This window comes from Prionailurus bengalensis, chromosome A3 (genome assembly GCF_016509475.1).
Source record: "Prionailurus bengalensis isolate Pbe53 chromosome A3, Fcat_Pben_1.1_paternal_pri, whole genome shotgun sequence".
Lineage (NCBI taxonomy): Eukaryota > Metazoa > Chordata > Mammalia > Carnivora > Felidae > Prionailurus > Prionailurus bengalensis.
This window is the reverse complement of record NC_057354.1, coordinates 42,895,302-42,922,146: the sequence shown is the minus strand read 5'-3', so window position 1 is coordinate 42,922,146 and position 26,845 is coordinate 42,895,302. Positions and strand designations below refer to the sequence as shown.

At 43.0% G+C, this 26,845-nt stretch overlaps 2 protein-coding genes across 7 annotated transcripts in view; one reads left to right on the top strand and one right to left on the bottom strand.

Moving 5' to 3' along the window:
• The window catches only part of DSTN (destrin, actin depolymerizing factor), a 35,455-nt gene extending 26,497 nt beyond the window's left edge, over positions 1-8,958 (bottom strand). The window contains exon 1 of the mRNA XM_043602942.1: positions 8,758-8,958. Within this exon, the coding sequence (XP_043458877.1) occupies positions 8,758-8,760 (3 nt within the window). The 5' untranslated portion in view covers positions 8,761-8,958. The remainder of the gene's footprint in view (positions 1-8,757) is intronic.
• Positions 8,959-9,007: 49 nt separating this feature from the next.
• The window catches only part of BFSP1 (beaded filament structural protein 1), a 70,498-nt gene continuing 52,660 nt past the window's right edge, over positions 9,008-26,845 (top strand). For 2 of the 6 annotated variants that reach the window (XM_043602941.1, XM_043602936.1), the window contains exons 1-3: positions 9,483-9,649; positions 10,348-10,546; positions 25,774-25,901. In XM_043602941.1, coding sequence (XP_043458876.1) covers positions 25,900-25,901 — 2 coding nt within the window. In that variant the 5' untranslated portion in view covers positions 9,483-9,649; positions 10,348-10,546; positions 25,774-25,899. Of the gene's footprint in view, positions 9,272-9,482; positions 9,650-10,347; positions 10,547-25,773; positions 25,902-26,845 lie in introns of those variants that run through there. The other 4 variants (XM_043602938.1, XM_043602939.1, XM_043602940.1 and 1 more) reach the window with 4 other exon arrangements.

The window sequence follows — 26,845 nt, the reverse complement described above, 5'->3', positions numbered from 1 at the left end:
CATGTGAAACTAACATAAATTGTATGTTAACTATACTTCAATTACTAAAGTCAAGTTACCTGAAAAATAAAATTTAAAAGTAGACCATAAAAAAAAGTTGATCATATATAATCTAAACAAAATTAGTTTTAAAACTTATAAAACAATTGGAAACATATTCTAATGCATTCCCTTCCACCCTTTTCATTGTATCTACAATTGCTGAAGCATGTGATGGTATAATCAGAATATAAAGAAAAAAAGACTGTTAATCTAATTAGGATCTAGGGATGCCTGGGTGGCTCAGTCAGTTGAGCGTCCAACTTCGGCTCATGTCATGATCTCATGGTTCACAGGTTCGAGCCCTGTGTCAGACTCTATGCTGACAGCTCAGAGCCTGGAGCCTGCTTCATGGATTCTGTCTCCCTCTCTCTGCCCCTCCCCTGCTCATGCTCGCTCACTGTCTCTCTCTCTCTCTCAAAAATAAATAAAACATTTAAAAAAATATTAAGTAATAATGAGGATCTAACGTTGTTTAATGTCATTTCATCCAACACTGATAAGCACTTTACTATATACCAGGCACTGCTTTTAAATTACTTATATGCATCACCCAAATGCTGTGATGGTAGGTACTCCCATTTGGAGAAATAATGAAATTGAGGCATAATAATCAGTAACTTACCTAAGGTCACAGATAGTAGGTGGCAGAGCCAAGATTCAAAAACCCTAGGTAGCCCCACTCCAAGCCCATGCTCTTAACCGCTTTTCAGTATAGTTTAACAGAAATGATAACAATACCTACCTCACTGGGTTACTATAAAAACTGAAAGTATAACACAATGCCTGTCACATATTAAATACTTATAAATTTTCTAACACATTATTTCTTGTTCTTTCATTTGTTAGGCTTTCAAGTGCTTTTCTATGGTTCAGGATGCCTCAGTGAGCATCAAATACCATTATTGTTTCATTTTCAAGGGAAGAAAGGGAGCTGGCATTTATTGAGGAATTTCTGTATGCAAGAATTATTTTAAAGGCACTACTCTAATAATACTTGCCTTATCTCAAAGGATTTTCACTGTAAGACTCAAATTGTAATGCAGTATACAAAGGGGAGGTACTATTCAATTAGTTTAGTACTTAAAACTTAATTTCCAGGGGTACCTGGGTGGCTCAGTTAAGCCTCTGACTTCGGCTCAGGTCATGATTTCACAGTTTGGCAGTTCGAGCCCCATGTCGGGGTCTGTGCTGACAGCTCAGAGCCTGGAGCCTGCTTCAGATTCTGTGTCTCCTTTTCTCTCTGTTCCTACCCCGCTCATGCTGTGCATGTGTGTGTGTGTGTCTCTCTCTCAAAAATAAACTTAAAAAAATTTTAAATAAAGAAAACCTTAATTTCCATTGAATTAAAAAAAAAAGTATGTGGGAATAGAAAGTATAAAAAAGAATCCATATCCATGGGAACCTGTCCCTGTCATAATTACAAATGCCCTCTCACTAACTCATGTTCATTCAGGACCATCTGTTGTGGGCCTACTATGAGAAAGGCATCTTGATACTGAAAAAACCTTTTCTTAAGGAGATCAACAGTCTAGTTCTACAAAACATCTTAAGTGCCATAAAAGAAATTCACATGCTATCTTAGCCCTGCTTCTTAGACATGTACAGAAATGCAAAGAAGTAACATAGTATTGATACCCATATTAACTTCCCTTTACAAATTAAATAGGCTAATCCACAAAGTCTGAGGTTTGTCCATTAAGTTAGCCACTACCCACATGTGGTTTAGTGAGTCTGTTAAACGTGACTGGTATGACTGAGGAGATGCATGCTTAAATGATGTTTTATTTTAATTAACTAAAATTTTAAACTGATTATCAATACCATTATACTAGAAAACTTATAAGCATGCATTGAACAACTTAGGTATGTGAATCTACTTTTTCAACTGTAAAATGTATATCTAAATACAGATCAAATGCTTCCAGTGAAAACTGAGTATTTGAATTAAAATGTGCTATACGTGTAAAATATATACTGGATTTCAAATAATTTGTATGAAAAATAATGTGAAATGTCTCATTTCTTATACTGATTAAATGTTGATATGACATATTGGGTTAAATAAATTTCATTCTTTTTTGTATGTTTTTAATAGGGCTAGTAGAATATTTAAAAGTACACATTAACTTGCATTTTATTTCTATTCAAAAACCCTGGTCTAAAGATTACTTACAACATTCTTAAAACAAGTTTTCAATGATTTGAGGATTCCTCAGAGTTCCAGAGCTTCAAAAAACTGACTTAACAGATTGCTTCCTAACAAACTGAAGGAATCTTACCTGTATTTGCCTGCACTTTAGTTTTAGCTCTAGCACTATATGAAAACTCCACCACCGTCAAAAATGCACATGAAACCATTTAAAAATAAACGTTAATTACATTTACAGGTTGGCAGTTTTCTGAAAGCATGCCAATATGCATTTTTCAACAAAAATGTTGAAAAGAGTAAATAAATAGTCTTCCTTTGATGTAATCCCAAAACACACACAAATTAGTTTCAAATATGGGGTTTCTTGCTATAGTATGCACTGAAGTTTGTCTTTGAAGTGCTCATCTTATGCCCTGTTGCAACAGAACAAGAGTTCTTTGACACACCTCCCTCATGTTAACAAAAAGCCAAAATCTCAGCTTTTCCTCTGCTTTTTCATATTCCAACTACATATTAAAACCTGAATTTTAGGGGCGACTGGGTGGCTCAGTCAGTTGAGCCACTGACTGGTTCAGGTCATGATCTCATGGTGAGTTCAAACCCCCCATCAGGCTCTGTGCTGACAGCTCAGAGCCTGGCGCCTGCTTCACTTTCTGTCTCCCTCCTTCTCTCTCTGCCCCTCCCCTGCTTGCGCTCACCTACTCTCTCTCAAAAATAAACATTTAAAAAAATTTTTTTAACCTGAACTTTAAACGTGTTAAAAAAAATTTTTAATATTTCTTCATTTTTGAGAGAGAGACAGAGCATAAGTGGGGGAGGGACAGAGAGAGAGGGAGACACAGAAGCTGAAGCAGGCTCCAAGATCTGAGCAGTGAGCACAGAGCCCAACACGGGACTCGAACCCATGAACTGTGAGATCATGACCTGAGCCGAAGTCGGATGCTTAAGTGACCGAGCCACCCAGGTGCTCTGAATCACATTTTTACTTAAATCAATCACCTTTTAAAGATCTACACAAAAACTGGGGCGCCTGGGTGGCGTAGTCGGTTAAGCGTCCGACTTCAGCCAGGTCAGGATCTCGCGGTCCATGAGTTCGAGCCCCGCGTCGGGCTCTGTCTGGGCTGATGGCTCCGAGCCTGGAGCCTGTTTCCGATTCTGTGTCTCCCTCTCTCTCTGCCCCTCCCCCGTTCATGCTCTGTCTCTCTCTGTCCCAAAAAAAAAAAAAAAAAAAAGTTGAAAAAAAAAAAAAGATCTACACAAAAACTGATTCAATTTTAACATTCCAAAGCAAATCACAGAATAGGGTTAACAATACGTAAGCATTACAGTATCAGCTACTAGAAGACTTTCAGAGTTACAAATCACTCTAGACTAAAAACTACCCAGCTCTATGGGGGATCCTTGTACAGAAGACTCCAAGATGAAATAAGTAACAAGTCTGTCAAAGTATTAGTGAGATGAACCAATCTGATGTTTATTTTGCTATACTTCTCCCAATGTAAACTTTCAAGAAAAATTAACACCAGCACAATTCCAAGTGAAAACTCACTTCCAACATCAAGGAGGCGGGGAAGAAAAACCGTGATTAAAATATTTCTGAAGCGTTAGATGTAAATCTTTGAGTACAACTTTCACGGACAATGTAGAGAGAATATTATGCTACAAGAGAAGGAAGCTCAAAATACTTAAATGACAATCTTCTATTTATTAGTCTCTCTGGTTTAGATATGCAAATCCCAAGCAGTACAACAAAAAACAGACTAGGCCTAACTACTCAGAGGCCAGAGCCTTGCTGTGTAGAAAAAAGCGACACATACGTGTTAAATCCAGTTTTTTCAATTTCTAGAGCTTTTTCTAATTTCACCCATGTTCATCTCAAAGATCTTAGTTATCACTAAAAGAAACTAAAGTTACATTAACATAAAAATGATAATGTTTGGAGTCTTCCTGGATAGGAAGTTAAACACCTCTTGATTTAAACCAATTCTATTGGTGAAATACAGTCAATTATTTGTTTTGTTTTGCTTTTTTTTTTTTCAACGTTTATTTATTTTTGGGACAGAGAGAGACAGAGCATGAACGGGGGAGGGGCAGAGAGAGAGGGAGACACAGAATCGGAAACAGGCTCCAGGCTCTGAGCCATCAGCCCAGAGCCCAACGCGGGGCTCGAACTCCTGGACCGCGAGATCGTGACCTGGCTGAAGTCGGACGCTTAACCGACTGCGCCACCCAGGAGCCCCCATTGTTTTGCTTCTTTAATAGACTATTTTTAGGGACATTTTGAGTGCACAGCAACATTGAGTGGCAAGCACAGAGTTTTCCCATATATCCCTAGTGCTTGTTTGGTTTTAACATTTTGGCTGGATGAATTACCCAAGAAAAAGAAAGAGATAAGTATAAAGCAGAAGATGTTAATCACCAGGGCCGCTGGCAAAGATGGAACTCTACCCTGAATCACTTTGCATTCTACCACTACCAGGGCCTGACAATGGCAGGTGACTAGAATTAAGGGTCTTTATTCTGATACTTAGCAGCTACAGAGGCATGCAAAGAAACGTAGGTGCCATAGAAGGATATTAGTCTTCAATATGCAGTTCTGACATTGACAATCATGTTCTTGTAGATTTTTTTTCCTTAAACGTTTATTTTGAGAGAGTATGCAAGCGGGGGAGGGGCAGAGAGCAAGGGACAGAGAGAATCCCAAGCAGGCTCTGTGCTGTCAGCGCAGAGCCCAACACAGGGCTCAAACCCACAAACGATGAGATCATGACCTGAGCCGAAATCAAGAGTCAGATGCCTAACTGACTGAGCCACCTAGGGGACCCTTGTGTATTTTCTTTTAATGCTAGATTTAATGCTAGGCTCCACAAATAAGCCTAGACGAAGATGTGATGAGTATTTACATAACGTCAGGTTCACCAGAAGGGCATGCATGTAAAAACACTGGATGCGACAAACATAAAGATATTTTACTACTAATCAGAGAAATGCAGGCTAAAAGAATAAGAAGTCATTTCACACCCATCGGACTGGCAAAGGTTTTAAGTCTCAACACCAAGTGGTGAAAAGAAATGGAGAAAACAGACAAATGTAGCTAATGGGATGTAAACTAGAACCACCTGTAGTAGAACAAAAAAGGCATACACATACCCTCTAATCCAGGACTTCCACTTCTAGATCTATACTGAGAACACACTCACTGGGGCTACAGAAGTAACATAAAACATGGAAACCGTCTACTGCAAAACTGTTTAAGTAGACAAAAAGAGATAAAAGAATGGAAACTTGAGGAAATGTTCATCAATAGGGAAATGAATAAACATATACAGTCATAAAAACGGAAACTATTCAACAGTTAATATAAAGAACCACAGCTACAGCTAAAACCAAAAATCAACCCCCTCCCCGAAAACTCACCAAGTTTAATTTCTTTTTAAGTTGCGAAAGGATATCTAAACCATAGCACTTACATGAAATTTAAAAATACATCAAAATGATATATATTACTACAGATGCACATATGTATAGCTAAAAGTATGGAAATACCAAGGAGAAAGAAATATATTAATTTCAGCTGACTATGTTAAACTGTACCTGAGCCCTGTGCTCCTGGAAAGCAGAGCAGGTTAAGAAATCCACCCCCATCATTTTGTGTTTGGGGAAGCTGGTAACATAAAGATCCTGCCATTGCTTGCTGAGATTAAGACCTGTCCTCATGGTTCCTCAAGACTCTGTTTTACCTGTCCCAGGTCCTTGTCCTTTTTTTTTTTTTGAGGCATTCCTCATTAATTAATGGTCTCCTAATTGCAATAGCCTGAAAAAATCATCTCCTTAATTGGCCAGCACATTATGTCTTTGACACAGGAGTGGTTATCTCTGGGGAAGGAAGAGAATGGGTTGGGGAAGGAAGAGAATGGGTTGGGGAAGAAGATATTTAACTGTAATGGTAACATAGAAACCTGCAATGTGGCAAAAAGTTAATCTTTTCTTTTTTGTACAAAGAGACCGGTTATTATGTGTACTTTCTGCTTAAAATGTTTCAAAATTAATTTGTAAATTATGTTAAACCTTGATGTGGAGTCAAAGAAGGTCACAAGTAAACCCTTTACAGTCTGTTTTTTCATGTCAAATAGGCACACGAACACATGCCCAACCTATTTCATTACACTGCTGTAAGTAAAAGTGTTTTTCCTAATCATCAAGTGGCAGGATACATTTGTAACGTATTCTGAGCCAATTAGCTCAGCTTGTTATAGCAGAGCTCTGACTAGGGCAAGGTTAGATTATCATGTAGACTTTTATTGTTTCAGGGGCAAGACTACACTCCTACTTCCCAGAAAGCTATACAGCTATGCCATAAATGTCATACACCATTGGTTACAAGAGGCACTAGGCAAGTCAACATGTAAGATCTCGATCCACACCCAACAGATAGAACTACTAAGCAGATAACCCTAGGAACTTGACGGTAGACTAGTAAATAAGCTTTCCAAGAGGAAGGTGGCACACCAAGTACACACATCAAAGTTTTGTGTGGTTCCTGTGGAGGATAGGCTTTTTTTTTTTTTTTTTTGGCACTGTAAAGTGAGATTCTGAAAACATGAAATCTCATCTTAAAGTGCCCAAGGTGATCTTTTGAGTTGGTTTCAAATTGCTTTTATTTCCAAGTGCTTCCAGAAGGCTTGTGAGTACCAGGAAGTGATTTTGTTAATGCAGAACAAACCCATCAACAGCTAAAATTTAATCTTAACAAACCAAAAAACCTTCGAAACTTGGAACCTCAGTTTCAAATATAGAGGCAAAGTGCTAAAATCTGGGATAATACAAGAACTTCCAATCTTCACAATATGCTCTGTGCTTATAAGGCTAAATACAAGAGTAATCTTTACAAAAGGTCAGTCTATATTTTCTGAACCCTATTTGCAAGCATCCAAACAACAAGAGCTTGTAAGGTCGTCTTGATCTCCCTAAGGCCAACAAGTTTGAAATGTATCTGGAATCCATTCATCTTGATTAATTTTTATTCCTCCTCCTCCCCCAAGAACCAGTAAACAAAATATTTTAATGCATAGAAATATGGAAGGCTTGAACTAAAACTTAAAGCTAAAACACTTGGTCCTGTTTTCAAATAGAAAATAAAATTTGTATTAAAGAAACTCAAAAAAGAATGTCAAATCATAACTTAAAGCAGGCTCCAACCCACTTCAAAGCACTTTTATCAGAGTGGATGGTCTTAAATTTATAATTCAAAGCCCTTAAAGTCGTTTAGTATAAAGTAGTATATACATTTATAATCTTATAGAGGTTTAAAAAAGTCTTAAGGTGCTTCTCCTCTCTAAGCTTACAGATTTAAACCAAAGAAGAACTGAAAACTGAACAATATCAAATTCCTACATCTCCTTACTCATCAAGAAACTACTAGTTAATCTTTTTCTTCCTTGCACTACCCTTAAGTAAAAATTAAGTTATTCAGCAAAAAACATTCTGTATGCAGTAAACTGGTACCAACTGCTCCCAGGCAGACAGATGCAGTAACAGTGTAATATTTCTAGCAAAGTCTGGTAAGCCTTTGCCTGCAAATCATTGACCAAAAATGGTAACAGCCAGTGCAGACTAAAGAAAATGACAAAATGTTCTACTCGATCATCCAATTAAGAATACTGTTGTACTGCAAACTAGAGACAGTTTATAGAGGGAAATACGTAAATTAAGCCAAGTGTCTGTCCATCACCTAGAATATAAGGGGCATGTTCACTTTTTAGTGACAGGATAATCTGATGGGCTTTTAAAAACCTTTTTCATTCGCTTTTATTAGCATCCCAGCACTATCACTCCTCACACGCTAGGTTCTGGCAGAAACAAACTGTTCACAGGTAAAAGAAAATTTCTAACCATGCATGGAGAGACTAGGTAGGGAAGGGTTAAAAGAGCCACTGCCAAGCTTGACAAGCACTACAAGAGTGCTGCTGGAAGCTGATTGCCAGATACGACAAACAAAGCGGCTGCGAGGCCACCCTGTTCTTAATCATACCAGGGTCATACTCGTGATAATCATTCCGCCCTCTAAGGTTGTTCAATAAAGGCCTTATTTTCTTTAATGAGATGGACAGACCTCAGGGGCCGAAACTCGCACGAGTCACTGACCACCTCGGTGCCCGGCTTTGGGGAAACCTGCGCCAACAAGGCCCAGGCCGGATTCCGACGCCCCCACCCCGGGAAGGCGGACTCCCGGTCGATTTCAGCGAGGGGGTGGCGCTGCTCGACCCTGGCAGGTCGTCCCCAGGCCGGGGCCGGAGGAACCGCGGGGACGAAGCTGCCGGCGGCGGCCTCGCAGCAGCAGCGACCGACGCAGCGGCCAGGAGCCGCCCCGAGGCGCCCCCAGGCGCGCGAGTCCCGGCGGGTCCGCGGGCGGCTAAGCCCGGAGACCCTCCCCCGCCTGGGGACTGCAGCAAGGCCCCGCGTCCCTCCCCGGGCGTGGGCGCGCCTGTCGCCCCTCCGCCCCGACCCCCGCGGTGCCCCAGCGCCCCGGCTCCGTCAGCCCACGCCTCGGGCTCCCTCCCACTCACCATCTTCGCCGCGGCGGTCGCAGAGACGCTAGAAGGGTAGCCGGTCGGCGCCGAGTCTGCGTACTGTCTTCCTCGCCGCAGAAGGAAGGAGCAACCCAGCAAGCAGCCTACGCTAGGCGCGAGCCTACCAGGGGGTGGGTGCGCGAGCGCGCGCCTCGGACCCAAACGCGGCTGCGCACGCCAAGCGCGGCCCGTCGTTGCTGCGCAACCGGCTAGCCAGGCAGCGCCCCGCCCAGAGGGCGGGCTGAGGATTCCGCCTCACCTTCCGGAGGCTTGGGGACGCGGTCCTGCTCTCACCAGCTTGGCTGCGTGGGGTGGGGCCTTCCTCTTCTACTAGCGACGAGGAGGCCCGGCTCGGGCTGGTACCTGCGGGCGAGGGGAGGGCAAAGGATCAAACGCGGCAGGGGCCCTATCCCCAGCTCTGCGGGCGAGGGAGTGGGGAGGGGGAAGGGTCACGTGGCGCCCCGCCCACTGCGCTGCGGTTGCCCTAACATGGAAGTATCCACCTGGCCAGGTGTGCGCCGCCGCTGGAGGCGGGGCCTGGGAGGACGCGGAAGGAGGAGGAGGAGGGAGGAGAAATGAGGCTGGAGGGAGGGCGAGGGAGGGCGAGGTAGAGCGAGGTTGACTGGGGACTGGGGAGAACGACGGTGGGCGGCTTTCCCCGAGCAGCAGTCTAGAGGGAGGACCCGGGGGAGCCGAGGAGCGGGCTGCAGCGCCGAAAACGCGTCCCGCATTTTTTTACCTACTTTGGTGCGATTCCCGCCGTCCTCCCCTGATTGGCCCAGCCCGGCACCGTCGGGCCCTCGCGTGAGGGAAAAATCTGCACATTCTTCCCTCTTCCCGAGGCGACTGTGGCCATTCAGAGTGCTCTGTGAGTCACCGCTAATTTCAGGTCTGGAAAAAAACAAGGAGTGATTTGTTTATCTTTGGGAACTGCCCCGGGAAGGAGGCCCGGCGGTCCGCAGGGGTGTGGCTGGGAAACGGCAGAGTTTACTGGGACTATGGCGCCAGCCCCGCCGCTCTGTTTTGGGGGCTTTTAATTTGGGTTTGGGTTTTTTTTTTTTTTAATGGGTGGTTACATCACAAACACAGTTTTGAGAGAGCCTGAAGGAATCCCAGTGTTTTTCCTGAGGGTGTTTTTGTGGAGAGTAAAGGGAGCAGAAAGAATTTACAACTGGGATGATTACTTTAAGTTTTACTTAATTTAGCCTACGGAGAACATCACGGCCTCTACCAAAATTATTTTAATTCTCCAAATGTGAGGCTTTGGGACAAGGCTTTTTTGTTGTTTTTTGTTTTTTCTGGTCACTGTATGAAATCTAGACTGTTGTGTGACTTTTGTTCTGCCCACTCAACGTAGAAACTTATTTCTCATTACCTCGTCCTGTTTTTTGTTGTTGTTGTTCTTTTCCAGAAAAGTTGGGACAATTCTAAGCCTTTACCACCTGATATAAGACTTTTGCAGTCCAGAGCAGTGGCCTCAACTTGAAACAGAACTTGTTAAGGCCAGATTTGTGTTTCCCGTCCCCAGAGTTTCTGAGACTGTATCCGAGTGAAGACGCAATAATTTGCATTTCTCACAATTTCCAGGTGATGCTAATGCGGCTGGTTGGGCACCACGCTTTGAGAAGAACGAACCCACCTATATCACACTGCAGCTGGAACCCTTTGTTTCTCTGCCTGGGACTCAGCAGCCCATCCACCTGTAAAGTCTTCAAAGAGGAACTCCTGCTGGATGACTGAGTCAGCTAAGCTCTGGGTTTCAGGGCAGATCATGATCTCACGGTTTGTGAGTTCGAACTCTTGCAGAGTCTGCTTGGGATTCTCTCTCTCTCTCTCTCTCTCTCTCTCTCTCTGTCCCTCCCCTGCTTGTGTTCTCTCTCTCTCAAAATAAATAAATGAACTCTAAAAAAAAAAAACAAAAAACAAAAAGAAAACTTCAAAGACTTCCAGTCTAGTCCCAAATAGAATCCTGCTCATTTAAAGATACAAGCCCGCCTCCTCTAGCTTCTCTTCTGCATTTCATCCTCCACCCTGCCACTGGTGTTCTATCCAAACATAAGAATCTGATCTTGTCGCTTTCCTGCTTAAAATTTTCCAAGACTTCCTCAGCAGGTCATTCTGGCCCTTCCTTCTGCCCTTCCTTCAGCCTACCTTTTCTGCCCTGCCTCCCATATCTTCCATAGTGCCCAATTTCCTTCCAAACTGAACTTCTCATTCTAGAACCTTCCTTAACTCTAACTGCCATAATTATTGACCTGTTAGTTTCTCAGACTGGAATGTTTCTATTACCCTTCGATCCTGAAAACCTCTGACCACTTCCCCAGGGATCATTAGTGGTTTCTTCTTTAATCCCACATTTCATCACTTCTCAAATCATTAATAAGCATCCAGATCACCTGAGGATCTTGTTAAAATGCAAATTCAGGGGTTTAGGAGGTGAGGTCTCAGATGCCCCCAGGTGATTCAGATGCTTCTGGTCCTCAACCCATACTTTGAGTAGTGAGGTCTTATGGTTTTTCCCTAATGTTTGTTAATGTCGATCTGTCATTGTTTATATAAATTTGCCACCACCACCAGTTTAGACTGAGTTCTTTGAGGACAGGGACTGTTTAGGATGTACCTTATATGGATTGGCATCATCCCTGATCTCTAATAGGTGTTGAATACACGTTTGTTCAGTATGTGAACCAATATCTAAAAATGTTTTACAATTCATCAGGCAAACTTCTATGTTGGTTCATTATAACCTAAGATGAGCCCCCATTTTTAAGAGCCCCTTAAACTTTAACCTCTGCCTTTACACATAGATTTTCTGGGTCTTTCTATTCTTCCTCATACCACAGAGGAAAACATTTTGACATAAAGCCCCTCCTGAAATACGGATGTATTCCATTGCAAAATTAGAAAACATTTTTCATACTTAATCTGAGCGTATACATATAAGCATTTTCATTTAAAAGCAATAATATGGCAGGAAGAATAAAGTATACATTAACGAAGAGCTTAGAGATGTATGTTAATAGACTGGAAAAAGTTTTGTTTATTTTCAGGTGGACACAACCCTGTCCATAAACAGTATAGGAAAACTAGTTTCTACCCTGCGTCCCTACAAATTCACCTGTTCTCTCTCCCCTTGGGCACCCCCAACTGTCCATTCTATAGTCTCTCCTGTAGTCCCCTCCTCTGAAGAAAAGTCACTAATTCTTATCTTTGTTCTTCTCTAGGTAAGATGTTTTTTCCCTCTTCTTTTAGAATTTTTTTTTTTTAATCCTCGATTTTCTATAATTTGAAAATGATAGACCTAGGTGTAGTGTTTTGTTCTGTTCTGTGTTTATCCTTCTTGGTGTTCTTTGAGTTTTCTGGGTCTGTGGTTTGGTATCTGACAATAATTTGGTTAAATTCTCAGTAATAGTTTCAAATATTTCTTCTGTTCCTTTCTTCTAGTATTACCATTTCGTGTATGTTACACCTTTTGTAGTTGTCCTACATTGGTTGGGTAGTCTGGTTTTTTTTCAGTCTTCATTGTCTTTGCTTTTTGCTTTTGAGGTTTCTGTTGACATATCCTCTAGTTCAGAGATTCCTTTCTCCTCTGTGCCCGATCTACTAATAAGCACATCAAAGGCATTCTTCATTTCTGTGGGTCTTGTTTTTTAGTATGCTTTCCAATTTTTTCTTGATAACTGGACATGATGCATTGGGTGAAAGGAACAGCAGTAATTAGGCCTTTAGTGATGTGGTGAGGTTGGGGTGAGGGGAAGACCATTCTATAGTCCTGTGATTTGGTCTCATTTTTACTGAATCTGCCTCTCGACTGTGAACTTCACAAGTGTTTCTCTGAAACAGGCTGCACCCTGCCCCCCCCCCCCCCCCACCGCCGCCGCCGTCCTTTCCTCCCCAACCTCTGCCCTTCAGTGGGACAGCGTATAGCTGGAGTAGGCTGGAGGTGAGGGTCTTCTTTCCCCAGATCAGGTAGGTTCTGGTAACTAGTTTCCCCTCAGAGCAGGCCTTGTTAGGACTGAGGCATCTGGTATATTTCAAAATGGTTCCTTTTCCCCTCCTGCCTTCAGTAGGGGATTTTTCTTTGTCATTTACTGTGGGAACCTGGTAGAGCTTCAGGAGGTGAAACAGATGTTGGGGGGTGGGGAGTCCCCTGTGACTGAGTCTCCCCAGAGTTTCTGTCAGACTTGTCCACATTGAGCCTCCAGCAATTTGTCAGTTACGGCTCAGGTTTTCTTACCCTGCACTGATTCCCAAGGTGGTTTCTACTTGAGTCTCTGCTTTAGGAAGCCATAACTCCCTGTATTTGCCTGTCTTATCTACAGTTTTGGGCACAGCAGTCTGCCCTGTGTATTCCTCTCTCCTATGGATCCAAGAAGAGTTGTCTGTTCAGCTTTTTATTTATTGTTAGGACAGAGTAGCAACTTCCAAACACCTTACAGGCAGACCAGGGAAACCTGAAGTCTGCCCCTTTCCTTTTAAAGAAGCTTCCCAGAAGTACCAGGCAGGGCTTCTACTTTCATCTCATTGACCAGAATGTAGTGTATGGCTGCCAGGGGCACTGGGAAATGTGGTCTGTTCTCTGAGCAGCAATGTGTTCAGCTAAGAAATTGGGATTCCTATACCTAGACAGGAGGAGAAAAAGGGTACTGGGAGATAACCAGCAGTAACTACCATGGCTAGATACTATTACTCCATTTTACAGGTGAGGTAAGGTGAAGAAATGTTCCTTAGGAATCCAGAGGAATTAGTGATCTGCTCCCAAGCCCATGACCTTTACTGTCAGGCCACGTGACACATCAGTGGTGCTGAACAAAAGACCTGAGCTACCTCTTATTGCTTCCTTAACACTACAGCGGGGGGTTATACAAAATGAAGCAAATGGAAGCTGTAGAAAATACATTCTGGACATTCCTTTATTGTAGCCGGGTCCTCTTTGATCGACTGCCCCAAGGGCCTAGACATCTATTTTAGGAAAGAACTAAATATATTTAAGTATATTCATGGGAACAGCACAGTACTACATGGTAACACTTGATTTCTGTGTTAGTCTTCATGGTAAAGTAAAAGTTATATGCTTTTTTTTATAACAACATTTTATAACATTATAAACAATACCGATACGTGTTTTTCAGTTACTGGCGTACTACTTGAATGAAACCATGAGAAATTGGAGTGGAAAGTGGCACAACACTCCTGACCAATGGTTATTCCCCCTCTTGGGTCTTCTGTTCCCTTTCAAGTTCTGGTGAAAAGTATAGACCCTTTCTCTAGAAAAATAGATACTTGCTCCTACTCACAAAGCTTGGCTTACATTTTCAGGGAGCTTGTGGACTGTCCTGAAGCCCATCCCTTAAACTACATATTTCAGGAAAGGTTTGGGGGGAAATTCTAAAAAGGAAACCTGAGGTAGGGGTGACTGAACAGTCCTACAGTTCCTCCTCCACTGGGTTGCTATCACCCTGGTTATGAGTGCAGCATGACTCTTTCCAGACCCTTACAATACAGAGATTTAGAAAAACACAGATGGCCTCCGAAATGCATGTAGGACTGCAGCTTGTTTTTGTTTGCTCACTCATTCAGCAGTGTATCTTTGGGATCTATCCTTACTGTCTTCCCATTTTCCAGAAGTAATGGTGCACTCTACAGTTCTGATTGGGTTGCTATACTTCTGAAGAAAGAAAAGCCACAAAGGATTCAGAAAGGGACAAATAAAGGCATCTGGAATCCGGTATTTGATTTAAGGATAGACAAAATGACTTCAAACTCTCCAGAATATAAAGAAGCTCAAGGGTTGAATGTGACCACAAGTTAAATCATGAAGGGTAGGGGTAGGAATGAAGTAAATAGAAAATCTCAGCAAATTATAAAAATAAGAAGGCATCTCTTAAAAGCTCAAAGTGTGTACTTTCAGAAAAAATAGGCAGTTTTACATGGGTAAGGACAGGAGGCAGTTTGGGAGATGGAGGGAAAGGAAGACCTGACAGGCAGTAACAGACTGGTAGTGGTGAGCTTTCCAGTTGGGACCCATTTTTCCCCCACCCTGTTATTTTCTGCAGACCTCTGCCTCTCTCATGACTACCAGAGAGCTAGAAAACCTCATTACCAGTGAAGTGCCCACTGCCAAGGCTGCTGGGTAATGTCAAGGCAGCACTAGAGCACCACAGAGCCCTGTGGGGGTATGGAGATGACACCAACACATGCAAACAGGTTGTCCAAGCTTGGAAATTTGCCTCATCCCCCTTTTACCTCCCCTGCCTCTGGGGACTAAATAGTTCTATCCTGCTAAGGAGAGAGTATACTCGGAAGTCATCTGGAAGGGCGGGGCCTCCTGGTTGAGGTTGGGGGGGCGCCCAGTTTGCAACCTCAGAGGTTCCCCAGCTTGGTGCATCTCTACCCATCTTCCCCCAGACTCTCCAGGAGTGGTACCCGTCCTCAACCCCTGCCCCAGGTATTCTATACAAACCCAGCCAGATGAAAACCCTAAGGACATATGTATGAGTCCACAGGTAAAGTTAATGAGATAGAGGAGGAATCCTAGCATTATGAAAAAGGCAACAAACTGAACAATTTCAAGCAAAAGAAGAAATAGGACAAGAAATTAAAATGAGCATAGTAAGTATTCTCAGATAGGGAAAGATACCAGGAGACCAAAAGCAAGAACAAGCAGTTATGGTAAAAAATGCAGACGTTAGGAATATTCTTGAACTGGAAGATTCAATAGAGGGGCTGGACGATGGACTGGATATATGTAAATAACAAAGATGTGAGTCAGAAGATGAGGTCAAGTAATTCACTGTCTCAGAATGCATCAAGAAAGGATAAAGAAGATGCAAAGAACAAGAGAAGAATTTCAGAGACCTGGAAGATAGAGGAAAAGGACGAGTATCTATCTGTATATAGGAATCCCATAATGGTGAAATCAGCAAACTAGGGAAGAAAATACTTGGAAATACTTTAGTTCTGCTACATTTTAAAAGTTAATTCTTGAATCCATCATTTTCACATGTATGTTTTGGGCCTATGATGTGCCTGCCAGCTCTTCAGAGCCATGAATAAGACAGACAAGGCTCCTGTGCAGTCCTGAAGCTTAAATCCTAGTCAGCTCCAGGCAAACAATGAACAACCAATCAAAGAAGTACTTCAGTGACCGTAAAACTGGGTGATGTGACAGGGTAACTGGGGGCGGGAAGGGCACGCTTAAATCAATGCTCAGAGAAGTCTCATCCAAAGAAACAGAATTTAAGCTGAGGCTTAAATGCCGAGAAGGACTCAATTGTGTGAAGATAGTGGGGAACATCCCAGGTAGATGGGCTGAGGTCAGCGTGTTCTAAAAACAGAAGGAAGACAGTGTGGCTGGAGCCTGGAGGGCCAGGGTGGGTGGACCCAAATGAGACTGAAAGTGTAACTATAATTACCAGATGATGTAGGACCGTGCAGACGATGGTAAAGAGATCAGGGTGGATAAATGAAAGGACTGAATTATTGCCCCTGTATAAAGCAATGTATTTATATTATTTTCAATTACATTAGGCTGTACCTAAGAAACAGACAAAATTCAACTATCTTTGACCTACAAAAGCAGGAGTGTTTTTTTCTTTTTAGTAGGATGCACACCCAATGTGGGGCTTAAACTCATGATGCTGAGATCAAGAGTCACATGCTCTGAGCCAGCCAGGTGCCCCCAAAAAGTAGGACATTCTCGTGGTTCAATCTAATATACATCAATTAGTAGGAGTCCAAGCAGCCTGGCATTTTTAAAAGATGTTTGCATCATCCTATCTATTATTACCACCTGAATTTCTTGTAGGAAAAAGAGGAGGTAAGTGTTAAAAAAAAAAAAAAAAAGTTTGTATTTGGGGTCAAAGCAATTGTCTTATTTACATTCACAACAGGATGCTACTTTGAAATCTTTTCAGTTAGATTTGACATGTTTACTGGGTCCTACTGGGTGCCAGCTGTGGCCTTGTTAGCTACCAGGAATACATGGGCCCTGCCACAAGGAGATCATGAGTGAAAACAGATTGATGCCAAGATAAACTTGGCCCAGGTTCCAGTGGGAATTCTCAGGATACTACTGATGGGGCAGATCAAACCAGGGAGGTGTGACCAAATCTTAAGGAGTGCGCATCCGGAGAGGAAGGAAGTGAGCATTTGTTACCAACATGACTTCTCACTTAGGTTGGTGAATACAAATATGGAAGAGATGGCTAGGGGGCTGACTCAGAGGCTGATGATTGGGGGAAGAAAACACCTAATGTTCTTACCCAAAAATTAGATTCCATGGACCAAGGTACCTAGAAAGATACAGATGTAGGGATTTTTGTTTGCTGCTTTTGTTTCTTGCTTTGGAAGAGGGGATGGTTATAATTTATACCCAGTTTTCCCTTCTGGGGGTGTGAGGCAGAATGTGAAATCGTGCTTCAGCCAAAGAACCCCAGCTCTGCCCAGTGAGGAAATTTGGAGCATATTCAAGAACAGCTCTGCTAGAAGCAACTGAGGGACAATGGCCATGATGCGAAATTGGAGTGCCTTTTCGTATAACTTTTGCCTTTATCACTACAACTCTGGTATTTCTATCACCAGGCTCCCAAGAAGGTGTTTTATACCATTGGCACAAGTTCTGGTCTTGACTGGCTGTGTGACCTCTTAGGAGGTACACTTCTCTGGACCTCCTTATCCTCGCTTGCAAACTGAAGGTGTTAGGTTAACCCCTTTGGTTCTAAAGTGTAATGCCTGCACAATACAGAAAATTTCTTGAGTATCTAGGGCCATATTAGCAATTTGTGGAGTATCCTAGTAATACTAAAGCAGACCTCTGAATTTTGATTTTTTTTTTATTTTTTTTTAATTTACGTTTATTTATTTTTGGGACAGAGACAGAGCATGAATGGGGGAGGGGCAGAGAGAGAGGGAGACACAGAGTCGGAAACAGGCTCCAGGCTCTGAGCCATCAGCCCAGAGCCCGACGCGGGGCTCGAACTCCCGGACCGCGAGATCGTGACCTGGCTGAAGTCGGACGCTTAACCAACTGCGCCACCCAGGCGCCCCTGAATTTTGATTTATAAACTCTAGGCCTTGTGCTCTTGATACAAGGCCTGTTTTTACAGCAAAATCACTAAGTTGCTATAACTGTCCAGGTTGTGGACTCCTAGCGGGTCCCCATCTGGGGAAAAGAAGCTGATTGGCACAAAAGGGGCAAGCAGCACTAATGAAACACACTCTTATATGTAACTAAGGGCCACACATCACATCTTACAGTATTATTCCCCCCTTCGGTCGGTGTAAATTCAGGCCCCCTTGCAAGATGTTCCACATTGGAGGTGGAAGGAATCACTTGCTCATTTGTATTCTCGCTCCAATGGAAAACCTTTCCTCCCACCCCTTGAGCCAGTGAGTCACTTCCGCCCTTGAAACCTCTACAGCTTCCTTTCCTTTCTGGCCCTGGCCTGGCCATTTGGAGAGGGGCCGGGCTGTCGGGCCGGAAGGTGTTCAGGCAGGAGGCAGCACACCTTGAATGGCTTTGAAATCTCAGGAGGATCCTCCCCATAGGAGAAAATATCTGTGTGGTCTGACAAATGCTGGGTGTTGGATTCCAGATTCCGTGTTTTCCCTTTTATCTTAAAAACTCTAGGAAAGAAACTCCCATAGAAGGTAGTGCCTACCGCAGGTTTATTTTATGACTCATGGAAATTTCTTAAATGATAAATATTGGCTCAGCTATAGCCTGACATAAGAAACACTCAACTAGACCAGAGTCTATGGTTACAAGAAACAAGAAGAACGTGTTCAACAAATAAACTGTGACTCTGTGTCCAAGCTTTCAGAGGAAAAAAAGCAGAAAGTATTGCCTGGATTCCATGAGGTGGCTTGGCAAGCCACAATTTCATTTGTTTTTCTGGAGGACAAACTTTCCCAAGATGGTTGCAGTATCATCCTGGCCAGGAAACCGTTTCATATGCCTTTGGTTTTCTACTTTTTTTAGTCCAGCCTCCTTTTGGCTAATATAATGAAAATGCTTCACCAACCATAAAAATTAATGAGGGTGAAGGAGGAAATATTTTCCCCTCAGGAAAAAAAAAAAAAAGGAAAATAAATATTTTCTTTCCTGAGTAAAACTCCCTCTATCTCTGTGCGTACACAAAGCTAGTCATTCTGCATAGATGTTAACAACCCAGACTATCAACTTGTTTCAAAGAAAATTCAGAAATTATGAGCCTTGGGGTGCCTGGGTGGCTCAGTCAGTTGAGCGTCCGACTTGGGCTCAGGTCGTGATCTCACGGTTCTTGGGTTCAAGCCCTGCGTCGGGCTCTGTGCTGACAGCTCAGAGCCTGGAGCCTGCTTCGAATTCTGGGTCTCCCTCTCTGTTTGTTCCCTCCCCTACTCACATGTGTCTCTCTTTCTCTCGAAAATAAATAAAAGATTTAAAAAATTAAAGAAATAAATAATGAGCCTTAAATATGGCTCCTCCTGAGTAGGTCTTATTTCTCACAAAACGAAGTCAGCATTACCTTCCCATCAGCTGGTTTTATCTTCTAAAGAAAATGTGAATAGTAATATCCATACCCAATGAAAAGGCTAACATCACAACTTATCAAACCTAGTACTGAGTAGCTTGAATCTACCTTTTGTGAGCAGGTTTATCCTGTATAACTGTTGTAGTAGGTTTGTTAACAGAGCAGCATTACTTGTAATGTTCTTTTTTTTTTAATTTTTAAAATTTTTTTAACATTTATTTATTATTGAGAGACAGAGCATGAGCATGGGAGGGGCAGAGACAGGAGGAGACACAGAATCTGAAGCAGGCTCCAAGCTCTGAGCTGTCAGCACAGAGTCCAACGCGGGGCTCAAACTCACAAACTGCAAGATCATGACCTGAGCCGAAGTCGGACACTTAACCAACTGAGCCACCCAGGTGCCCCATTTTTCTTTTTAAGTTTATTTATTTATTTGAGAGAGCAGGGAAGAGGCAGAGGAAGGAGGAGAGAGAAAATCTTAAGCAGGCTCCGTGCCCAGCTCAGAGCCCCACTTGGGGCCCCATCTCACAACCATGAGAACATGACCTGAACTGAAACCAAAGTCAGATGCTTAACCAACCAACCAAGCCACCCAGGCACCCCTACTTGTAATGTTCTTTAGAATCGGCTATCCCAACACACACACACACACACACACACACACACACACACACACACACACACTTTATAGAAGACTGGAGTCACGATAAATACATGGTGAGGAGGATTAATAAATAAAGTGAGAAAAGACTTAGGCCATAATTCCATGCTTCAAATAGAGCAGCCAAGGAGATTGGGTCCCAAGCCAGGGCCCTGGGAGGAGGAAGAACCAAATATGAAAAGGTGTTTTTAGTAAATCTGCCAGGCCATGCTGATAACTCTCCTAAAACCAGTCACAGGCATTCATACCTCCCTTGGGGAAGAGGAGACCATATTGGGATAGCCGTGGACACCCAGAGCCAAGACTCTAGAGCACATTGCAGAGGACATTGGACAGCAGAGAAACCGCTGAAGGCCATTTCATAGGCTCTTGTAGAAACCACCATGAGGTAGGAGAATAACAAGGTGGCCGGCGTGATCTGGAACCTGAGTGCAATGGGAAGGGGTATGCAACAAGACACTGCATCCGACTGCCCTTTGCCCCAGCCGCTGAGAAACTTATCTCAAGTTTCTCCAGAGAGAGAAACTGCGAGAGCCAGATTAATCAGGGAGATGCACCATGGGGCCTGGTGTCAATACTGAGGAAACGGGACTTCCCCTCTGGAAAGCCATGGCCCTATGTATTTTTCCTCCCTTTGCTTCTCTGCTCATCTTATATTAATAAGCCTTGCAACCTGATGGGAAGGGAGCTTTCCCCACTGGAGAGGCTGTGGCAGGAGTGTCTCTGCAGGTAGTCAAGGTGATGCTGGCAGCCACAGAGGCAGCAGTTGTGGGGAAGGCTCGGCAAGATCACCTTGCTTGCTGCTGAGAGAGAGGGAGCCCCCTGGGCCCTGAGCCAGGACAGAGATGGGCCCTGGGTCATTCTGCTGGTTGAGCCAAAAAGCAGTAGAAATAATTACAGAATGGAAATTGCTTTCTTGCATTTTTTTCGTAGTTATTAAAAAAAATGCAAGTTTGTTAGGAAAAGAAAAAACAACCCTGAAAAGAGAAAGAAAATAAGGGTTCTAAGGTCATCGTTCCAACACCTTTTTGTCCAATAATTAAAAAGAATTAAAAGGGCGCCTGGGTGGCTCAGTTGGTTTAGTGTCCTACTTCGACTCAGGTCATGATCTCACGGTTTGTGGGTTTGAGCCTCACATTGGGCTCTGTGCCGACAGCTCAGAGCCTGGAGTCTGCTTCAGATTCTGTGTCTCCCTCCCTCTCTCTCTCTCTCTCTCTCTCTGCTGCTCCCCTGCTCACACTCTGTCTCTCTCTCTCTCTCAAAAATAAACATTAAAAAAACTTCTAAAAAAATAATTAAAAATTTTAATTATACAAATTGTCTAAGAATACCTTCTCATTTTTTTTTAAAAAGAAAAAGGCCACATAGAAAACTTCACCTTCACTGCCCTGCATTTCTTGGCCCCTCACCAAAATTAAGCCCTGTCGTTGGTGTGGAATGTGTCCTCCAGAGTTTGTGTTGTACATCCATACTCCATACCACACATTTGCACATATGCACATACACCATTGATGGACTAACACAGACATAGTTTTCGTATTCCTGTGATTTAAAAAAAAAATGTTAATAGTACTCTTCATCATCAGCTTGCTTCCCTATGCTTGGAAGGCAACCAAATGGCTTGCTTTATCACTTCTCTCAGGTCTGTGCTCAGATGTCACCTCCTCAGTGAGGCTTTCCCTGATTACCCTGCCTAAAATTACCACACACATCTAACCTTCCAGTTCCTTTCTCTGCTTTATGTTTCTCCATAACATTCATCATCAAACCTCCCACATTTTTCACTTGTTTTTCTTATCTACTTTCTATTCCTCCCCCCCCCCCCCATTTAAATATAAGGTCCACGAGAACAGGGATTTTAAACCATTTTTTTTCACTTCTACATTCCTAGTGCCTAGAAGAGTGTTAACACATAGTGAGTTGTGAATAAATATTTGTTGAATAAGTAAATGAGTTAAGTTCCAAAGAGTTGGTGGGAAGCCATGGCAGGTGTAGACACCATGCCTACAGGGCAGCGGCCATCTTGTGAGCACAGACACCAAGCCACACACTGAGGACAGCAGAGTGAAGAGTGGTCCAACATACCAGCCCTGAACTGCCTACCTCTAGACTCTGTGCCTGAAGACAAAAAGCAGATCTTATTTGGTTAAACTATTGCTGGCTACCTGCTGTGTGCACCTGCATGCAACCCTAGCTGATACCTACTCAGAAAAGTTGAGATGTTTTCTGAGGGTAGAAAGAGAAAAGGGCTGGGGACAGAACCCCCAGGAACTCCAGTAGTTCAAAGATGTGAAGCTCAAAAGGATCCCTTCAAGAGGCTAAGAAACAGAAAACCCAGAAGCAAGTGGAATAATGGGCGTAAGAAAGGGGGCTTCAAGGGGCGCCTGGATGGCTCAGTCAGTTGAGCGTCTGACTTGGGCTCAGGTCATGGTCTCATGGCTCATGAGTTTGAGCCCCGCATCGGGCTCTGTGCTGACAGCTCAGAGCCTGGAGCCTGCTTCAGATTCTGTGTCTTCCTCTCTCTCTAACCCGCTCACGTTCTGTCTCTGTCTCTCTCAAAAATAAATAAACATTAAAAAAAAAGAAAAGAAAGAAAGGGTGCTTCAAGAAGGGGAATGTAGTCAGCAGACTCAAATATTGATGAGCAGTCCTGGAGGGGAAATGGCATGTTGGACTGTGAACTTGGGGGCGGACGTTGAGAGTGTCTTTCTGAGGACTCCTATTTTCCCCATGAAGTAGCAGACATAACCATGTGTGGCGGCTAATTTTATGTGTCAAGTTGATTAGGCTTTGGTGCTTGATGGCTTTGTCAAATTCTAGTGAAGACATTGATGTGAAGATATTTTGTAGATGTGGTCAACATAATCAGTAGACATGGACTGATCCTCATCCACTCGACTGAAGTCCTGAACAGCAAAATCTGAGATTTTCTGGAGAAGGAATTAGCTCAAGGATGTAACGATAGAAATCTTCCCTGGGGGTGCTTAGGTTTCTCAGTCGGTCCAGACATCTACATCTCAGCTCAGATCTTGATCTCAGGGTCATGAATTCAAGCCCCGCATTGGAGCTTAGAGCCCAGCGTGGAGCCTACTTAGATAGATAGATAGATAGATAGATAGATAGATAGATAGATAAAACAAAATAAGCTTTCCTGAATTTCCAGCCTGCTGACCTGCCCTACAGATTTCAAACTCAAGACTGCAATCTCACCTCTTACTGGAATTGCCAGCCTGCCCTACAGATTTCAGACTTTCCAGCCCCAACAATTGCATAAGCCAACTCCTTGAAATAACCACCTCCCATATATATATATATATATATGTTTTCTGATGTGTATTTTGATGAATAGTGAAATTGAACATCTTTTCATGTATTTGGCCATGTGCCTTCTGTAAACTTGAACATTTCATATCAAACTCTAAAGTAATTCTTTGCTTCAGAACCAGGCGCTCAGGGTTTGTTGTTCTTTATTGTGGTGTTTGTTTGTTTGTTTGTTTGTTTGTTTTTTGTAACACAAAACAGTTTACGTTTTAGATAGGCAAATCTCCCAATCTTTTCCTCTGAGGCAGTCATTTGTCTTTAGAAACGTTGGCCTCGGGGCGCCTGGATGGCTCAGTCGGTTAAGCGTCCGACTTCGGCTCAGGTCATGATCTCACCGTCTGTGAGTTCGAGCCCCATGTCGGGCTCTGTGCTCATAACTCAGAGCCCAGAGCCTGTTTCAGATTCTGTGTCTCCCTCTCTCTGACCCTCCCCCCTTCAAACTCTGTCTTTCTCTGTCTCACAAACAAATAAACATTAAAAAAATCTTAAAAAAAAAAAAAAAAGAAACATTGGCCTCATATACAGGCTTTCTGCTTTCACATGAAGAAGACACAATCAGATTATCCAACAGATACATTGTGCAGTTTAGGAATGGAGTTTATGGTGTTCATTACCGTTTTAGTGTTTTGAACCTCTGGATGCATGGGAAAGTCTTAATATATTATTTTTCCTAAAAACGCAAATGGTTTCGTTTACTGAAAAAGCCAGTTATTGGAACTGCTAAGAGTTTGGTGACTTTTGAAAAAAGAGGGATGTTTTCCTTTTCCATGAAGGCTTGGGTCTTCCACAGAACTGTGAAAAACACTGGATACCTCCCTAGCTTCGGGTGATGGATATTGAGGAAGAGTAAGCCGTTCAGAGCAGAATTAGGGTTGAAACTCCATCTATTATTCTCAACATTGTGTTGATTTAATGGGCACTTACAAATGTTTTTAAGTTACATGATTTATTTCTTAATACCTCCATTAAAACCAGCATAGAATGAACACAGATTTTGTTTTGCTCTGTTGTATTATTGTCACTTAAGGGTTGACCCATTAAAACAAATATATAAACTTCAGAGGTGTCTCGGTGGCTCAGTCAGTTGAGCGTCAGATTTTAACTCAGGTCATGATCTCGCCGTTCGTGAGTTCGAGCCCCATGTCAGGCTCTGTGCTTAACAGCTCAGAGCCTGGAGTCTGCTTTGGATTCTGTGTCTCCCTCCTCTCTGCCCCTCCCCTGATCATGCTCTGTCTCACTCTTCGCCCCCCCCCCAAATAAATAAAGATTAAAAAAAAAACAAAACATCCCAACTCTTGATTTCAGCTCAGGTCATGATCCTAAGCTCATGAGATCAAGCCCTGCGTTGGGCTCTGTGCTGACAGCATAGAGCTTGCTTGGGATTCTCTCTCTCCTCTCTCTCTTTGCCCCTTCTCTTGCTCATTGTTTCTCTCTCTCAAAAGAAATAAACATTAAAAAGTAAATAAAGGAACTCCAGCTCATTTAATGATCTGAAAACAGTGATGCAGGGCTCTAGTAGCTGCTGCCAGTTCCCCTCCCGTGTCCCCTTCCACTCTCTCACGCTGAAGGCTGCAAACTCTGAACTTCCTGCCATTTTCTGTCCCGTGTCCTAGAGGGTGAATGCCCTTGGGAGCAGTTCCCAACCAAAGATGGACAGGGAGCTGTGGATAAGTACCCAGCTTCCTCCCTGCTGGGTGGGATAGTTCTGTGGGGTGTCCTGTTCTGTCTCCTAGAGGTCCCAGATACAGGGAGCTCCTGCTGCCCACAGAGGTAGTGGTGATGACACCCCCGTGACTGGCCACCTTCCCTTCCTGCCTTACGACCCCATTCATCCACTGCTGTGACATGATCATCTCCCAAATACACCACTTGTGCTCAGAAGCTGTTTCTGGGGGATTCCAAACTAAGACAAATGCTTAAAGTCCATCAGCCTATATGCAAAAAAAAAAAAAAAAAAAAAAAAAAAAAAATCGTTAATGTCTATTAAGCACTTACTATGTGCCACCCATCATTCTGAACACATTATGTAGCCCTCACAACATCTTTTGGGAACTACCATCACCCCCAGTTTCTAGATGGGGCATGTGAGGCTTAGAGAGATTAAGTCTCTTTTCTGAGGCCATGTAGCTAATGGGTCACAAAGAATTATTAAAGTTTATTATTTATTTTTGAAAGAGAGAGAGAGCGCAAGTAAGGGAGAGGCAGAGAGAGAGAATCTCAAGCAGGCTCTGCACTCTTAGTGCAGAGTGCGACATGGGGCTCAAACTTAAGAAACCCGAAGATCACGACCTGAACCAAAATCAGGAGTCAGACGCTTAACCGACTAAACCACTCAGGCACGCCATGGGTTGCAGAGAATTTAAACCTAGACCATTGAACTCAAGTGTCCATGATTTTAGTCCATACATCCTATGGCACAGTATATCAGTTTACTTCAAATAACTTCACTGGTACATTATTTAATAGGCCTTGGGAGGGCATTTTGCTGATAGTTGAGCTGACTGATTTTTTTTGCAGTCCCCAGCAATCATAATGTTGCCTAACTTGGATCATCTGTACTCATCCAACTGAAGTCCGAGTCACTGCAAGAAGCTTCTGTTTTCTTCCAACCACGTCAAGAAGTTTTCTCCGGGCTCTTCTAACATGTGAGTCTGGTTTTGCTGCTAACTGCAGTTCCTGCTGTTTTTGTCAAACCTAGATGCCCGGCTTACAATTTGTTGTATGATAAAGGTCACCATTTAATGCCCTAATAATCAGCTGAGCGGATCCAGGATTTTAGCTGGATGTGATGTTGTGCAAGGCACGTTCATTACTGGTTTGAAAGGCAGCATTTCACGGGCTCTGGATGACCGTTATTTGAACTGAAATATTCTTCCAGCCGCTGACCTTATCAAGTTTTTTCTTTGTTACACGGCAAAATATTATGCTCTCCTTCTGGTCCCACTGTCGGGCTTCAGAAAGAGTAAAACAAAGGTTTTGTGGTTCCTAGAAAATGTTATAAAATTGTTTCCCAAGTTAGGTCATTGCAGTTGCAAAATTCTTGTTTTGGTCAAACACTTGGCCAAAAACAACAGAGGCAGTGGTCAGTCATTATTTCAGGAAAAAGAAATCTTGGGCTTTGCTAAGGATTGCTGCCTTCCTTTCCACTGGAACAGAGACCAAGTCCTCCAGCTGGGTCTAAAACTAGTCTTGAGATCAATCTTTCTCTCCTTGCAGAGATACACTTTAATTTACTGGCTGATTTCCCTAGGTTTTGAAATGGCCCCATAAAATTTTGGAAGGCATTTTAACTTTATAAGGCAATTATATGAAATTAATTGTCAGAAACTTCTTGAGCCAACTCGAAATCAAAACAAACCATTTTCTCAGGCTGTAGACTCTAATTCCGCTCTAATTTTTTTAACTGAGTATTTGAATTTAGGGGACTATTTTCAATAATGTACTTGGGAAGGCTGGTTCTCTTCTTTGAGTTTGCAGGGATTGAAGAAAGAACAAGTTTCTACCCATCAATTTCAGCCCCTGTGTTATAGCAAATACTCGGCGCCCAGGAAGAGACAAGCGACAAGCGCTAGGGAATCAGAAAAGACTT